General features: G+C 50.0%; 1 protein-coding gene across 1 annotated transcript in view; it reads right to left on the bottom strand.

The window, feature by feature from the left end:
- Positions 1 to 18,215, bottom strand: part of nav2a (neuron navigator 2a) — a 127,047-nt gene that overhangs the window by 34,191 nt on the left and 74,641 nt on the right. Inside the window, 8 exon segments of the mRNA XM_084682803.1 lie at positions 4,123 to 4,236; positions 8,622 to 9,005; positions 10,680 to 10,788; positions 10,944 to 11,047; positions 11,462 to 11,831; positions 11,834 to 12,268; positions 12,271 to 12,660; positions 17,664 to 17,824. Of these exon segments, the coding sequence (XP_084538929.1) occupies positions 4,123 to 4,236; positions 8,622 to 9,005; positions 10,680 to 10,788; positions 10,944 to 11,047; positions 11,462 to 11,831; positions 11,834 to 12,268; positions 12,271 to 12,660; positions 17,664 to 17,824 (2,067 nt within the window).

Here is an 18,215-nt window from a genome sequence, read left to right as displayed (position 1 = left end):
ATGAAGCACACACACACACCATTGTTCCGCTCTGTGTATAGAAGGCCATCAGATCCAGAGTTGGGAGAGGCTAGTGTGAGTCTCTGACAGAGACACAGAGGACCTCATGTACGGACATTTGCCAACGTAGCGTTATCAGCACCATGGCCAACCCGCAGATTGCACACGCTGTGATACTTGATATTACTTATAATACTGTGATACTCGTATTTACAAAACGTACATTGCAAGCATTTAAAAGTGCAATTGAATGGGCCTCCTTCTCTTTTTCTATCATGGATCAGCCACCAAAGTCAAAACAGCGATGACTTTTTCAAATGATCCTGATACCAATATTTGTAATGTAGCGAGGAGTTTAACAACTGCTGGAATGGAATGTGAACGCTGAGTTGGAGATTTGATGTAATCTTTGGTTTCTTCCAGTAACTGTAATATTGCATGGCTGCTTAATCTGTAACGTGTAATGATTTTGTGTTCACTCAATTCAAAAAGTGTGATCCTTGTGGCAAAAATCCTTTGGCCTTTGTCTTCGTCTTGCTCGGTTAGGCTGCCATTTCACCAGGAGGCATATGTACATCCTGGTTTAGGCCTGCTTTTAAAAAGCGTAGAATTTTCAACGCAAAATAGAGGTGTGCTTTCACAGGCGTTTTTTGTATATACCGCGGAATACATAATTAGGCCACTTAACGCATCACCTCCATCTCTTTATGGAAACTCCCACTTTCCCCTTGACCCTCCTGTGAATGCATATGCATGATTTGGAGAAGCGCAATTTGCCATTCTCAGTTCCCAGCGCAGTCTGCGCTTTAACCTCAGTGCGGCATGTTTGTACATTTAATAATTGAAAATTATTTGCCTAAATGAAAAAAATAAATGACTGTTTGTGTAGTGTTCAATGTTGTTATGTGTCTTGTTGGTCTTTATTAGGATTCCTCCGTAAGGAGGAAACCTATTGTTATTGGTGGTTTTATTATTTGTAATTCTTGTACCATGGGAGTCAATGGCAGCCCCTAGACCCCATCGACAACTTTTTGTGAAATTTGGCACACTCATTAAGGACAGTTTATTCTATACCTACACCAAGTTTCATGTCTCCCATTAGACCACTCTAGCGCCACCAATGGGTCAAAGTTGGACTTGTGTTTACACACGCAACTTTTGAACCGTATGACTAATTTTCAAAAATGAGGTACCATTGGATTCCCTGGATCAAGCCGAGTTCAACGCACACCATGGCGTTAATTTCCGGTTATATAGATTTCCCGCCATTTCCGGTTTTATCAAAAACCTTTGAAAGCCTACTCCTCCTACAATTTTTGTCATATATTCTTCAAAATCACCAGAGATGATCTTCAAACCAAGCCTCACAAAAGTTATCAAAGGAATTTTGATCCTCATAACCGTCTGTCCGGTACAGCCAATCAAATTCATCAGAAAAGCCGCCAAACAGGATGTGAAGTCATGTCTCAGCAAATCTTTGAGATATCAACACTAAACTTGGTAGATCGGAGGAAGACACTACAACATATTACCATGTGCAAAGGCAAATTCATATCTCTAAAAATGATTGATATAAATCAAATTGAACTTATCGCTAACGCTAAAATAATGCTTTGCACATCAGCCAGTCAAAAACTGATACTCTGATTCAATCACAAGTTCATATGAAGACTCTTGAGAATGTTCATAACACAAATCTGTGAAAAAGTTGACTGTAAGATGAAAGGTCGATTTTTGGTGAATATTTGAAACATGCTTGCTTGGCTAATTTCTAGGCAAATTTCCAATGAATGTCTCCCCTGCTCCTCCCCGCGCGTGCTCCAAAATCTCACACACACTCAGCCTTCCCTTGACACACGCGCGGCCAAGACGCACACGCAACATTTCAGGAGAGTGTGGGCTGACCAAGCCCCCACTCATTCCTTGGTCTTTAGCAAAGGCCCATGTGGCTCTTGATGGTATTGCATTTCCGATTTTGTATGCAATGGTAAAAAGGTCTCAAATCCTGAAACATTGATAGTATAGACCAAGAGTAAATACCACACCTCAAATGGCCCACCATTACCCATAGGTGGCGCTATAGGCCACGCCCAAAAGCACAAAGATACAAGGCTTTCTGGAATGGATAGGTTCACCAAGCCCCCTCCCTTCACGTATTGGCTTGAAAAAAGGCCCATGTGGATCTTGATGGTATTGCATTTCCGATTTTGTATGCAATGGTAAAAAGGTCTCAAAATCCTGAAACATAGATAGTATAGGCAAAGAAACAGTTTAACAAAAAGCCCATGTGGATCTTGTTGGTATTGCTTTTCCGATTTTGTATACAATGGTAAAAAGTTATAAAAATCCTGAAACATTGATAGTATAGACCAAGAGTAACTACCACACCACAAATGGCCCACTATTACCCGTAGGTCTTCCCTTGACACACGCGCGGGCTTGGCAAGACGCACACGCAACATTTCAGGAGAGTGTGGGCTTACCAAGCCCCCACTCATTCCTTGGTCTTTTGCAAAGGCCTTGTGGATCTTGATGGTATTGCATTTCAGATTTTGTTTGCCATGGTAAAAAGTTCTCCAAATCCTGAAACATTGATAGTAAAGGCCAACAACACTTTAACAAAAGCCCATGTGGATATTGTTGGTATATTTTTCCGATTTTGTATGCAATGGTAAAAAGTTAAAAACATCCTGAAACATTGATAGTATAGGCCAAGAGTAACTACCACACCACAAATGGCCCACCATTACCAATAGGTGTCGCTACAGGCCACGCCTTAAAGCACAAAGCACTTCACTTCTTGTGAAGATTAAAGCACTTCACTTCTTGGCTTGAAATAAAGGCCCTTGTGGATCTTGATGTTATTGCATTTCAGATTTGGTATCCCATTGGAAATTCTGCAGCATTGATTTTTCTATACAGTTACAATTTGTCAAGAATATACATTTTTCAATGGTTCGCAATGCTTTACATGTAAGCCAGTCAAACAAGTTCATATGAAGACTCTTGAGAATGTTTAGTACACAAATCTGAGAAAAAGTTGACTCTAAGATGAAAGGTCGATTTTTGGTGAATCTTTGAAACATGCATGCTTGGCTAATTTCTAGGGAAATTTACAATGAAATGTGTCCCCTGCTCCTCCCCGCGCATGCTCCAAATTCTCACACACTCATTCTTCCCTTGACACGCGCGGGCTTGGCAAGACATACACGCAACATATCAGGACTGTGTGGGCTGACCAAGCCCCAACTCATTCCTTGAATATCAGCATAGGCCCTTGAGGACCTTGGTGTCATTGCATTTCCTACTTTGTATGCAATAGTAAAAAGGTCTCCAAATCCTGACACATTGACAGTACAGGCCAAGAGTAACTACCACACTTTACCCAAAGCCCATGTGGATCCTGTTGGTATTGCATTTTCGATTTTATATGCAGTGGTAAAAAGTTTTTAAAATCCTGAAACATTAATAGTATAGGCCAAGAGTAACTACCACACCACAAATGGCCCACCATTACCCATAGGTGGCGCTACAGGCCACGCCTTAATGCATAAAGATACAAGGCTTTCTGGAATGGATAAGCTCACCAAGCCCCCTTCCTTCACTTACTGGCTTGAAATAAAGGCCCTTGTGGATCTTGATGGTATTGCATTTCAGATTTGGTATGCCATTGGTAATTCTGCAGCATACATTCTTCTATACAGTTACAATTTGTCAAGAATAAACATTGTTCAATGGTTTGCAGTGTTTGGAGGAATCCGCCATTACTGCTTGCAGTTATATTTCCCCATTGAAGTTACACAAAAATCTTGTGTTTGCATTTTCGATGCGTTTTGAGGTGAATTTTCAGGTTAAGACAGAGGGGGAGGCACTTCAAGTGACACTTGGGCTTGTACTGGTTGAGTGATCCAGTGCTTGAATGTAGTGACAAGGCATATAAGGCTTAGATAATGGACAAAAGAGTGAGGCATTAAAAATCACAGTTGTATGGTCAGATAGACAAATATCATCCAACTCAACATTTAAGACAGGAAAAACCAAAGATAGAACAAGGTCGAGAGTATGGCCACGATCATGTGTAGGAAGATCGTGTGTGTGATGTGTGCAGTGTGTGAGTCCTACCTGTCTGCGTCTCCCTGACCCTGGTGCTGCAGGGCCTCCCTCACGGCCGTCAGGCTGTCTGGCAGGCGGTTCAGCCGGCGAGCGTACACACTCAGCCCTCCGTCCGTCAGGTAGCTACACACACAGGGTCAGAGGTCACACAGGGTCAGAGGTCACACAGGGTCAGAGGTCAGAGAGTCAGGGGACTAAGTTTGTATAAGAAGCTAACATCTCCAGGAACAGTAACGAGGTTCAGGAGAGAAACCCTGGCAGGGAAGGGAGACAGGGCAGGGAGACAGACAGGCAGGGAGACAGGCAGGCAGGGCAGGGAGACAGGCAGGCAGGCAGGCAGGCAGGAAGGCAGGGAAGGGCAGTGAGGCAGGCAGGGAGACAGGCAGGGCAGGGAGACAGGCAGGCAGGCAGGCAGGCAGGCAGGCAGGCAGGCAGGCAGGCAGGCAGGCAGGCAGGCAGGCAGGGAGGGAGGCAGGGCAGGGAGACAGGCAGGGCAGGGAGATAGACAGACAGACAGACAGACAGACAGACAGACAGGCAGGCAGGGCAGGGCAGGGAGGAGACAGGCAGGCAGGCAGGCAGGCAGGCAGGCAGGCAGGGAGGCAGACAGGCAGGGCAGGGAGGCAGGCAGGCAGGCAGGCAGGCAGGCAGGCAGGCAGGCAGGCAGGCAGGCAGGCAGGCAGGCAGGCAGGCAGGCAGGGCAGGGCAGGGCAGGGCAGGGAGACAAGCAGGCAGGCAGGCAGGCAGTGAGACAGGCAGGCAGGGAGACAGACAGGCAGGCAGGCAGGCAGGCAGGCAGGCAGGCAGGGAGACAGGCAGGCAGGCAGGCAGGGAGACAGGCAGGGAGACAGGCAGGCAGGCAGGCAGGGAGACAGGCAGGGAGACAGGCAGGCAGGCACGGCAGGGGGACAGGCAGGCAGGGCAGGGCAGGGGGACAGGCAGGGCAGGGCAGGGAGACAGACAGGCAGGGCAGGGAGACCGGACTATGGAGGCTGTTCTAGTGTCTACCTTACAGTTAAACAAATACACCCTATCAGCCTTAAACAAAACTGACCTATTCCTCAAATATTTACCTTCTTAAATGTAAAAAAAACATTTGCTAATTTCAGAGATGCCTAACTCATTCAAATATTTGGCTGTGTAATGAGATCCCGGCAAGTTTGGGTGCATTGGGTCTATGTCTGTGGGCAACCGAGAAGGGCTGGGTGTTTCCTCCTGGCTGCTAAACAGACAGAAACATAACTCCCCTGACTGTACAGATACCCTGTCATCTCTGCCAACTTCACACATGTACACACACACAACACACACATGTACACACACACATGTACACACACACACACGCACACATGTACACACACACAACACACACATGTACACACACACATGTACACACACACAACACACACATGTACACACACACACACGCACACACAGATGGTGGGAATGCTGCAGAGACCCAGACAGAGCTGCTTTGTGTAAATCTTCAGTCCAACTGAACCAGCTCTGGGTTGTGTGTGTGTTCTCAAATGACAGGCGTACACTAAGGCTACTGTACAGCAGCTACTGTCCAGCCCAGATGAAAGTCTTAGAGAAAACTGTCTTAGCTAGCAACAGAAAACAAGCAACTCCATGTGTTGACAGATGAGATGAGAGCAGTAGAGGTGAGAGCAGTAGAGGTGAGAGCAGTAGAGGTGATCCACACCTCCACCCTTCTGCTGAAACATTGCATCAGACACACAACACTTTTACAAACATTCAGGTTCCTCTACTTCCTAGCGTCAGTTCAAACTGCTGGACATACCTTTCCGCCTTGAACATCTGACCAGGATCTGTTTCCCAAACAGGAAAGACACTCTCCTGATCGCGGAGAGACTAGACCCCAGCTGTGTAGTGATTCTACATGCATCTACAGTGTCTGTCTACATTGTGTTGAGTGTTGTATAAATGAGGTGTAACTCAGTAAGTGTGTCTGAGTGTGTGTGTGTTGAGGCGTGCTAGCTTATCTGAGAGGAGGAAGAGAGGGGAGGAGGAAGAGAGGGGGAGGAGGAAGAGAGGGGGAGGAGGAAGAGAGGGGAGGAGGAAGAGAGGGAAGGAGGAAGAGAGGGGGAGGAGGAAGAGAGGGAGGAGGAAGAGAGGGGAGGAGGAAGAGAGGGAAGGAGGAAGAGAGGGGGAGGAGGAAGAGAGGGGAGGAGGAAGAGAGGGAAGGAGGAAGAGAGGGGGAGGAGGAAGAGAGGGGAGGAGGAAGAGAGGGGAGGAGGAAGAGAGGGGGAGGAGGAAGAGAGGGGAGGAGGAAGAGAGGGGAGGAGGAAGAGAGGGGAGGAGGAAGAGAGGGAAGGAGGAAGAGAGGGGAGGAGGAAGAGAGGGGGAGGAGGAAGAGAGGGGAGGAGGAAGAGAGGGGAGGAGGAAGAGAGGGGAGGAGGAAGAGAGGGAAGGAGGAAGAGAGGGGGAGGAGGAAGAGAGGGGGAGGAGGAAGAGAGGGGAGGAGGAAGAGAGGGGGAGGAGGAAGAGAGGGGGAGGAGGAAGAGAGGGAAGGAGGAAGAGAGGGGGAGGAGGAAGGAGACAGGGAAGTAAGAGAACACCGTCCCCCAGCCTGTGAGTGAGGGGTGGAGAAAAGAAAGAAAGTGGGGGGGGAAATGGAAACGAGTGAGAAGATGAAGGAGAGGAGGGAGACAGGAGAGGACAGAGGGAAGAGAGGAAAGAGGAGAAGATGAAGGAGAGGAGGGAGACAGGAGAGGACAGAGGGAAGAGAGGAAAGAGGAGAAGATGGAGAGGAGGGAGACAGGAGAGGACAGAGGGAAGAGAGGAAAGAGGAGAAGATGAAGGAGAGGAGGGAGACAGGAGAGGACAGAGGGAAGAGAGGAAAGAGGAGAAGATGAAGGAGAGGAGGGAGACAGGAGAGGACAGAGGGAAGAGAGGAAAGAGGAGAAGATGAAGGAGAGGAGGGAGACAGGAGAGGACAGAGGGAAGAGAGGAAAGAGGAGAAGATGAAGGAGAGGAGGGAGACAGGAGAGGACAGAGGGAAGAGAGGAGAGGAGGAGATATCTTGAGTTGTGTCTAATGTACAGAGTAATCACACTGTGTCCATGCACACACACACACACACACACACACACTTCCCTGGGCTACAAACCTTGAGGCTCCAAATGCAATCTAGTCATTGTGTTTCCACAACAACCATTTGATTAACGACTGAATTCTCCCTCTATCAATCCCCCTGTGCTGAAGACGAGAACACGCACACACACACACAGGGCTGAGAGGGGCTGGGGGGGTTTGGGGCGGAGCCAAACCCTAAGTATAGACTCAGAAGATCCTTTTGTTGATACCAGCTCCATATCACTCACCTGGCCAGGTATATGTGTGAGTGGGTTAGGATTTAAGGTTTGTATGAGTATTAATAACATTGACATGAGCAGGGGTTTGATTGCCGAGTGACACAGCGAGGTGTGCATAAGGCCTGTTATAACACACATGCATAAGGCCTGTTATAACACACATGCATAAGGTCTGTTATTATATACATGCATACGGCCTGTTATAACACGCATGCATAAGGCCTGTTATTACACGCATGCATAGGGCCTGTTATAACACACATGCATAAGGCCTGTTATAACACGCATGCATAAGGCCTGTTATTACACACATGCATAGGGCCTGTTATAACACACACGCATAAGGCCTGTTATAACACACATGCATAAGGCCTGTTATAACACACATGCATAAGGCCTGTTATAACACACATGCATAAGGCCTGTTATAACACACATGCATAAGGCCTGTTATAACACACATGCATAAGGCCTGTTATAACAGACATGCATAAGGCCTCTTATAACACACATGCATAAGGCCTGTTATAACACACATGCATAAGGCCTGTTATAACACACATGCATAAGGCCTCTTATAACACACATGCATAAGGCCTGTTATAACAGACCTCAGCTAGCATACAGCTAACATACAGCTAACATGTTCAGCTCATCTCCTCAGAGCCAGCGACTGGAGATGGGGGGGTGCAGCTCAGGGTTAGGTGGAACATTTCATGTGTGGATGCCCCCCAATACGTCACTTTGGATAAGCAGTAATCATTATTATTATTGAGGCTGTCCTTACCAGGTGGCTATAGTTCTGCTCTCCTAAAATGAACATACACTGCTGCCCTCTGGTGGCTAAACTCTCCTAAAGTGAACATACTCTGCTGCCCTCTGGTGGCTAAACTCTCCTAAAGTGAACATACTCTGCTGCCTTCTGGTGGCTAAACTCTCCTAAAGTGAACATACTCTGCTGCCTTCTGGTGGCTAAACAGCTGCAGCTCTTGTATCCAAAGAGACGTTGAGATGCAGATCACCTCAACAGTCCAGCACATTCTGAGGTCAGAGACCAGGAAGCGTCTGTGTTTCCAAAACAACGTCTCAGGTAGCAGACATGGTGCAACAGCATCTCATCCCCGGACAAACACAAACACAAGCTCAGCTCCTCCCCCTCCTTCTACTCACCCGCTGGTGACATCATCAGCCCGCACCGCGTTCTTGCTCAGCACATCCCCGTCGCTCATGTACCCTGTGGTGTCCATGGCGACCAGCCCGTCCAGGTCTCCCTCGTCGCCCCCCCGCTCCAGCCCCCTGGGGGCCGCCCCCCGCCCCCCCAGCTGTCTGCGCAGGGGCCCAGGGTACAGGTAGCGCCCCCCCGGGCACCCCGCAACGCGCCCACCGTACCCGTTACCCAGGGAGGGGGCGTCGCCCGCCTGAAGCCGGGGGCTGGACTGGCCGAGTCGCCACGACGACAGGGAGGGGCGGGTGGAAGTGAGGCTGAGGATGCTCCGCCCAACGCCGGAGTTCATCTCCGTGGTAACAGTTCCGTCAAAGGTGGTCTCTAAGGTGCTGCGTTTGGGAGGGGGAGAGAGTTCGAATGGATGAGGTATAGCTTCTTTTTTTTTGTCTTTCAATCCAAAAACAGCAGTGAAATAGTCCTCAGATCCGCTCAGACAGAACAGGACCCTGATCAAACACACAGTGTAGGAGGATAGAGGGCTGAGGAAAGGAGAAAGAGAGGGCCTCAGCCCTCAGAGGGCCTCAGCCCTCAGAGGGCCTCAGCCCTCAGAGGGCTACAGTCTGGTGATTCTGTAGAAAAAGGAAGACCATCCTGCTGACATCACTGTCCATCTCAAACCACCAAGATCGGCCTTCTGTCTGTCCCGGCTCTGAGCCCTCACCTCACTCCCTCCCCCGGCCGCCCTCACTCCCTCCCCCGGCCGCCCTCACTCCCTCCCCCGGCCGCCCTCACTCCCTCCCCCGGCCGCCCTCACTCCATCCCCCGGCCGCCCTCACTCCCTCCCCCGGCCGCCCTCACTCCCTCCCCCGGCCGCCCTCACTCCATCCCCCGGCCGCCCTCACTCCCTCACCCGGCCGCCCTCACTCCCTCCCCAGGCCGCCCTCACTCCATCCCCCTGCCTCCCTCACTCCCTCCCCCGGCCGCCCTCACTCCCTCCCCCGGCTGCCCTCACTCCATCCCCCAGCCGCCCTCACTCCATCCCCCAGCCGCCCTCACTCCCTCCCCCGGCCGCCCTCACTCCATCACCCAGCAGCTGGAGAGGGAGCAGTGTTTCCTCTATGTTGATTTTGTCGTGGTGGCCCGCCACGGCTACATTTCTGCCACCATGGTATCAGAAATAGTACAAAATGTGAGGCCGTCTATCAGCAGTGATTGTTAGAGGGCATTTCTGAGAATAGCACAGACACACGCTTGACACCGCAGTTGAGATTGCGTGTGTGCGTCTTTGAGAACTGTAAGTTGTATAACTTATGTTGTCAGTTCATTTAAGCCTGTTATTGTATAAGTCTATAGTTCTTGCTCATTTAAATTAAGTTAACTGGTAATTTTCGTTTAGTTTGTATTCTTCCCTGGGCAAGCTAAATTGCACATGTCTGTTGATTCGATAGCGATTGCTGCCTGTGCTCACATTTGTATTTTAAGTGCATTATTATGTAGAAGTAGTTTTAATTAATAAATAGTGGGTTTATTTGTATTATTTGTTACAGAATGCTTAGCCTATCAAGATCAAATGAAGCAGACAGTGTACATGCTTTCGAGTACCTTAATCGATAGGCTACTGACCATTTACAATACGTTGTTACGTCAATTATTAATTGGCAGCATTTATTCCATTTAGAACATACTTTATGAGTGGAAGGTCTCTTTAAGTAGCCTAACCTTATTGCTTTAGGGGAAATAGGACACAAATATGCAAAAAAAACCTAGAGGAAACACTGGAGAGGCTTGTGTTCAGAAGTAAACACAATAACTGTCCAGACTGCAGTGATGTCAGACAACCACTAGGGGTCTCCCTGTACTGCAGAAGGAGCGGTTGAGACAGGGAAAGCTGTGATCTACTTCAGGCTGAGTGCGTGTGCATACACAGGATGGCTTCATTCTTTAAGAAAGACAGAATACCTACAGAAATCATGTGAATGTTCTCTGGATCAGACCTGAGGACCAGGGTTAGTAATCAGACCTGTTTGTCAGGGTTAGTGGTTAGGGATAGAGGTGGTACAGACCTGTGTGTGACCTGGGTTCCCCGAAGGCTAGACATGGTCTCCTCCAGATTCTGTCTGAGGTCTGCAATGTTCTTCACCGTCCTCAACCTCCGAGTCTCCGGGTCTTCACCTGCCAGGAAGGAGACAAAGACAGATACAACAAACAAACAAACAAACATCAATCAATCTCCCGTCTCCCACCTGTCCTACCTGACCTGAGCACCACTTGTCCTACCTGACCTGAGCAGCACGTGTCCTACCTGACCTGAGCAGCACGTGTCCTACCTGAGAGGTCCTCCATGGATGTCTTGCAGAAGGGCGCAGTCTCTTCCTCCCTCCCTCCGCAGCCCCCCTCAGTTGTCATGGTACCCTCCACATCTGTGGATGACCTAGAATGACACAAGGTGGTCAGAGGTCATATTCTGGACAGACGGATCGCTCTAGCGGGGCTTACAGATGGACAAAGAGAGGTTTTGATTCTAAACCCAACAACCCATCACTCTGCAACCTGCCTGTGACCCAGGACCTGTGACCCAGCCTGTGTTTAGAGACACTAGCCTCCCCTAATTTCTGACCGGAAAAAGACAGAAGTGGTATGATCCTGGAGGTAATGCCATCTGAGAGGTGGAGGACAGGACGTTTATAAGTAGGGGGCGGGAGGTTTGTAGGAGGGTGGAGCCAGAGAGGTAGTGTCTCTAGAGGTAGTGTACCTAAAGTGTACTTAGAGGTAATGTCCCTAAAGTTAGTGTGCCTAGAGTGTATACTACACTGTAATTCCATATGCAGCCCTCCCCTGTCCTCACCTGTACATGAAGGGTGCCACGGTGGCTGTGTTGGGGTGGCTGTACTGCTGTTGAGGCTGAGGTAGCTGCACGCTGACTGTATTGCTGGCTGTGCTCTGTGTAGTTCCTCCTGCGGCCACTGGGGTAGCGCTGTGGGTCTGCGGGGCCCTGCCCTCCGTGGAGGCCAGGCTAGAGGTAGAGCTGGACTGTCTGCTGTCCCGGTCCGGGGCCCCTCGGAGCAGCCCCGCCCCGCCCCCCAGACGCATGCTGCGGGGGCGCTCCCCGCCCTCCCGGCCCCCCCCAGAGGGGACCTTGGCCCCCGGCTTTGGTATTCCGCTGTGCGTTGGGAGGGGGGCAGAAATTGGGTCTTTTTTGGCTACTTTTCCCCCTTGGGTATGAAGCTGGCGATTTTCGAGGTCCTCTTGGCGCCAGAGGGCTCCGTTTCTGAGGCAACGGCAGTTTCCTCCTTAGTCTCCTCACCCCTGAGTTCCATCCTGTCAGGGATGAAGATGCGTTTACCCACCTCCTTCCCTTTCTCCTTGTCCTTCCCTTTCTCCTTATCCTTCCCTTTCTCCTTGTCCTTCCCTTTCTCCTTCCCTTTCTCCTTGTCCTTGTCCAGGGCCTTGGCAGAGCCCTTCTTGGCGGTCAGGGCCCTGCTGAAGGTGCGCTGGGCGATCCCCCTCAGAGCGATCTTTGGACTACTGGTTGTCGCAGCAACGTCAACAGCGGGTGGCGGTCCGTGAGCTGTCCCGTTACTGGTCGCTCCCGGCCGTGCGTTCCCCTCCTCCTCCAGGGCCTCGGTGTTGGGCCCCGCCTCAGTCTTCCCCCTGCTCCAGCTGCAGTCTGCCTGGCTGGGGCAGAGCCGGCTGGCTGGGGCCCCCCTCCACTGGAGGACTTGGATCCCCCTTTGCTGTTGAACAGCTTGAGCTTCTCCAGCATGGACTTCTGGGTCACGGCCTTGGGAGGGGCGTCCGTGGGCGGGGCTGCTTTGGGGACGCTGTCCTGCCGGACGGACAACATGGCGGAGGAAGAGGAGGAGGGCTTGGAGCTGATGGACCTGCTCCTCCAGGGCTTGCTGCTGCTGGAGTTGGGCTGGGGGATGGCGGAGGAGGATGGAGGAAGGAGGACCGAGGTAGAGCAGGAGATGTTGCCAGTCACAGGAGGTGACATAGCATGCTCAGTCATCACCGATGGCTGTGAGATCACGCCCTCCGAGGATTCTGGGATGGAGAAGAGAGGTGGACAGGAGAGAAGAGAGGAGATGATAGGAAAGAAGAAAGGAGGACAGGAGAGAAGAGAGGAGACGATAGGAAAGAAGAAAGGAGGAGAAGAGAGGAGAGAACAAAGCAACAGACAGAACCAGCAGATGAAGATGGAGGAGGAAACAAAGAAAGGAAAACAGAGATAACAGTTAAAGAGGTGAATTCCCACAGACCACACAGTGAGTCACCATATAGGGGCCTGTGGTGCAGGCACCTTGTGTTGGAACAAGAGAGAAGAACTTGTCACTACTTTAGAAACCTCCACACAGTCCACTTCCTCAGACCACGCTTCTAAAGCCCTTCATACTAACACACAAGTCACCCTTCAGAAACTGTTTAGAAAAACAGGAGAGGCGCGCTTTCAAGACAGGCCAAGAAATCCACAGTCACTAGCACACTTGGTAGGTTTGGACTGGTCTAATCCTCCTCAGACCCAGCCCTCCAGCGGGTCTGGGAGAGACCAGCACAGTCTGATTACACGCTGCAGAACGGGAGAAGGACTCACAGAATCACAATCATGAAAAGGTAGAAATACTTTTGTTGATATCGTTTGTTTCACTTACCAAGTCCAGTGTCAAGATAAACCCACACACCCCGAGAAGGAGAGATCTGAACTCCGACACCCAAATCGGACTCGTAAGAAGGAGGTTGGTGACTGACTACAATTCTATGTTTGAATATTCAAACTATAACTGCCAAACTGCCACACAGAGAGAGAAAGAGAGAGACAGAGAGAGGGAGGTAGAGAGAGAGACAGAGAGAGAGAGAGACAGAGAGAGAGAGAGAGAGAGAGAGAGAGAGAGAGGGAGGGAGCAAGGAGAAAGAGAGAGACAGAGAGAGGGAGGTAGAGAGAGAGACAGAGAGACAGAGAGAGAGAGAGGGAGGGAGCAAGAGAGAGTAAGAGAGAGGGAGAAAGGGAGAGAGACAGAGGGAATGTGCCTTGGGGGAAGATAATCATTTTCTGTTAGACCACATCCCTGTGCACATACACACAGGTACACACACAGGTACACTTGCAAACACAACAACCTGACTTGCTTCCAGAGAAATCCAACTTTACACACGCCTGTTAATATCTCTGGCAGCAGTTTCAACAGACTTTCCATTTCTGTTTTAATGCTGGTATCTCTTAAATACGCACTCACCTCACTGTGGTACAATGCTGGGTACATGACTGTAAACATCAATCCCCCAAAAGTTGGATTTCACATTCCCTCATTTTGGACTTGTTAAGTTTGCTTGGAAAACATATACCCGGCACCGTTCACACACACCTCCTCCAACCCTCCACCACCCCTTCTCTTTCTACACAATTTATTCGTTTTTAAAGAGCCTTTCATGCACTAATTGGAGGGAGGAACCTTGTAGCGGCCCTCTCGTTTCCTCCTGTTTAGTATTTCGCGAGCGCGGCCTCAAACAATGCATCCATTAGGAAGTGATTAGGGCCCAATTAGCCATGCTAGCAGTTAGCGAGCGAAAAGTGGGTCAGGTTGCTAATAGCTAGCTTCCTACTGGAGAGCTGGAATGAGAGAGAGACCAGCTGCAATTATGGAGGATGTAGAGAGAGGGGGTGGGAGAGAGAGGAACAGAGGGGAGGAAGTAGAGAGAAAGAGAGAGACAGAGAAAGTACAGAGAGAGAGAGAAGAGGTAGAGAGAGAGAGGAAGCAGAGAGAGAGGAGGTAGAGAGAGAGAGAGAGAGAGAGAGAGAGAGAGAGAGAGAGAGAGAGAGGGAGGTAGAGAGAGAGAGGAGGTAGAGAGAGGGGAGGTAGAGAGAGAGAGAGAGAGAGAGAGAGAGAGAGAGAGAGGTAGAGAGAGGGGAGGTAGAGAGAGAGAGGAGGTAGAGAGAGAGGAGGTAGAGAGAGAGAGGAGGTAGAGAGAGAGGAGGAGAGTAGAGAGAGGAGGAGAGAGAGAGAGAGAGAGAGAGAGAGAGAGAGAGAGAGAGAGAGAGAGAGAGAGGAGGTAGAGAGAGGGGAGGTAGAGAGAGAGAGGAGGTAGAGAGAGAGGAGGTAGAGAGAGAGAGGAGGTAGAGAGAGAGGAGGTAGAGAGAGAGGAGGTAGAGAGAGAGGAGGTAGAGAGAGAGAGGAGGCAGAGAGAGAGACTCAGGGATGAGGGAAGGAGAACACCCAACGGTGAGAACAGAGCCAGTGGAGGTTAACCCTCCCTGGAAGAGGATGGGAGGTTAACCCTAACTCTCCCTGGAGGAGAATGGGAGGTTAACCCTAACTCTCCCTGGAGGAGAATGGGAGGTTCTGGGTTAGAACACAACATTGTTTGGGTCGAAGGGGACAGTCCGACCCAAATGGTTGCCAGGGTAAGAGGCCCAAGAGACCCAGCCGGGGTAAACAGGACAACAAAATGAGGTCAACATTTCACTTCCTGGTTCAGAGGTCAGACCTGTGATGAGGTTGTTATTCCAGGATCTGATTGTCATCTACCTTCACACCTGCTGACAACCAACCAGCCTGTCAACCAATCACAAACACAGGTCGCTGACCCTGTGACCATGCTTAGGTCACTCTGCCAATGATCGTGAGATCGGGTTTACATTTAAATGTAGTCATTTAGCAGACGCTCTTATCCAGAGCGACTTACAGTGAGTACAGGGACATTCCCCTGAGGCAAGTAGGGTGAAGTGCCTTGCCCAAGGACACAACTTCATTTGGCACAGCCGGGAATCAAACCAACAACCTTCTGATTCATAGCCCGACTCCCTAACCGCTCAGACATCTGACCCCCACGGTTAACACTGACCCCTGACTCTCTACCTGAAAAGGTAGAGAGGACAGAGAGAGAAGGCCGGCCACCACCACCACCGCACTTCCTGTCATCTCTCGTTTTCTCTCCCTCCCCCTCCTCCTCTTCTCCCTCTATCCTCCCTCTTTCTCCCTCCCCATCTCTCTGCCTCCCCCCTTCTCTCTGCAAACACGGATGAAAGACAGTGGTGACCGCATGTCTATGGACCAGAGACCGTGAGGACCTGACGACCACACACATCTAACCCTAACCTGAGGACTGACCACACGTAAACATCTGTAACCTGAGGACTGACCACACGTAAACATCTGTAACCTGAGGACTGACCACACGTAAATATCTCTAACCTGAGGACTGACCACACACAAACATCTCTAACCTGAGGACCACACACAAACATCTCTGTTTAGCTCTCCGGTCACAAGATGCTAATCTGCAGCTCTCAGTCTTGCTGCATATACTGGTGACCCGGCTGTGCCCTGACTACACACACAGCAGCATATAGACACACACACAGCAGCATATAGACACACACACAGGAACACACAGACACACACACAGCAGCATATAGACACACACACAGGAACACACAGACACACACACACACACACACTGATCAGGACAGGAAACACACAGCTTTACCTCAGGGGTATAAAGGGTTAGGGTTATATAAAGTATAACATGTTAGAAAGTATCAAGAATAAAGGGGTATAAAGTATAGTTAAGGTTATAAAGTATACAATGTTAAAAAGTATAAAGGAGTATAAAAAGTAAGAGATACAAACTATATTTTGTAACACTCCTCAATAAAAGAGTCCTGAAACTCCACCCAGCACCAGAGTCTGTTTAAACTGCCGACTCATCACATCCACGCTTCAGCTAAAACACACACACACACACACACACACACACAGATAGACAGACAGAGACACACACTCCTCAGTAGTTGTATGCTGGTAAGTGAATGGGGCAGCCTGTCTCAGCCTGTCTTTGTTCAGAGTAAAACTTTTTAAAGTTCCTCCACATGAATAGGCTCAAACAGACCTGCTACAGGACATTCAGACAGCCTGTGGAGTACACACACACACACACACACACACACACACACACACTCTCTCTGTCTAATACACACACACTCTTCAACACATATACACACTCTCTTTCTCTCTCTAATATACACACACACGCTCTAACACACAAACACACTAAAACACACTGCAGCCCTGCTGTCACACTGCAGCCCTGCTATCACACTGCAGCCCTGCTGTCACACTGTAGCCCTGCTGTCACACTGTAGCCCTGCTATCACACTGCAGCCCTGCTGTCACACTGTAGCCCTGCTATCACACTGCAGCCCTGCTATCACACTGCAGCCCTGCTATCACACTGCAGCCCTGCTGTCACACTGTAGCCCTGCTATCACACTGCAGCCCTGCTATCACACTGCAGCCCTGCTATCACACTGCAGCCCTGCTATCACACTGCAGCTCTGCTATCACACTGCAGCCCTGCTGTCACACTGCAGCCCTGCTGTCACACTGCAGCCCTGCTATCACACTGCAGCCCTGCTGGGTAAGGGTCAGTTGTCACACTGTAGCCCTGCTGTCACACTGCAGCCCTGCTGTCACACTGTAGGGGGGGGATAGGGGGGAGGAGCGGGGGATGTTGGGGAAGGAGAGGGGAGAGTGTGGGGCTGGAATCTGAATCCACTTTCTTCACCATGTAAGCCTTACTCCATGGTACTCCCGTACACTAACTTAGGTTTGTTGTGCGTGATACCCGGAAATGAAAAAAGGCACGCAATGACAAGAAATAATATCAATCATGCCAACAAATACTGGTTAAAAGTTAAGTAAAGAGCCTGGACTTGAAAATGACAATACCTGTACTTGTGTAATGACAATAAAGTTGAATCGAATCTAATCTAAATGTAGGAAGTAGAAAGTACAGACACAAAATGTATGGAGTGAAAGTAAAGTACTGATACCCGAAAAATCTACTTAAGTAGAGTAACAAAGTACAAATACTTAGTTACTTCCCATCTCTGACACACACAAACACACATCACAGTCCCTTCAGAGCCGTCATGTCGTCTAACAAGAGAGACGTGTCCAGCCCAACTCCACACACTCACTCAGTCACACACACACTCGGGGTCTGTGCCAGGGCTGTGTGTGTGTGTGTATGTGAGTGTATGTGTGTGGTACCTCTGCTGGGTTGCAGGCCAGGCTTGCTTTTGTCGCCTTGACTACGCCGGTTGCCGGGGGCGCTGACTGAGCCGCTGCGAGGTGTGATGTCACTGCGAGGTGTGATGTCACTGCGAGGTGTGATGTCACTGCCAGCAGCAAACACCCTGGAGGTAGGAAGTCTGGAGGGGGGGGTCAGAAAGGAGAGAGGGGGGAGAGAGAAGTGGGTGGAGAGCGAGACAGAAGAGGGAGAATGTTGGAAAATGTAGTGGTGTCTGAGTGGTAGAGAACAGATCAACTGATGTTTGGTCACACCGGTCCGCTATGGAGCGGGTCAGCTGACCTGTCAGGGCGGGTCAGCTGACCTGTCGGAGCGGGTCAGCTGACCTGTCGGGGCGGGTCAGCAGACCTGTCGGAGCGAGAACGGCTCATTTAGGAGGCAAAAACATGCACATAGTACACAGGCCAACAGCTGAGAAGAGAGAGAGAGAGAGAGAGAGAGAGAGAGAGAGAGAGAGAGAGAGAGAGAGAGAGAGAGAGAAAGAGAAGGGAGAGAGAAAGAGAGAGAGAGAG

Source organism: Hypomesus nipponensis, chromosome 19 (assembly GCF_054491055.1).
Source record: "Hypomesus nipponensis isolate SF chromosome 19, ASM5449105v1, whole genome shotgun sequence".
NCBI classification, from domain to species: Eukaryota; Metazoa; Chordata; class Actinopteri; order Osmeriformes; family Osmeridae; genus Hypomesus; species Hypomesus nipponensis.
This window is presented reverse-complemented; position numbering and strand designations above follow the sequence as displayed.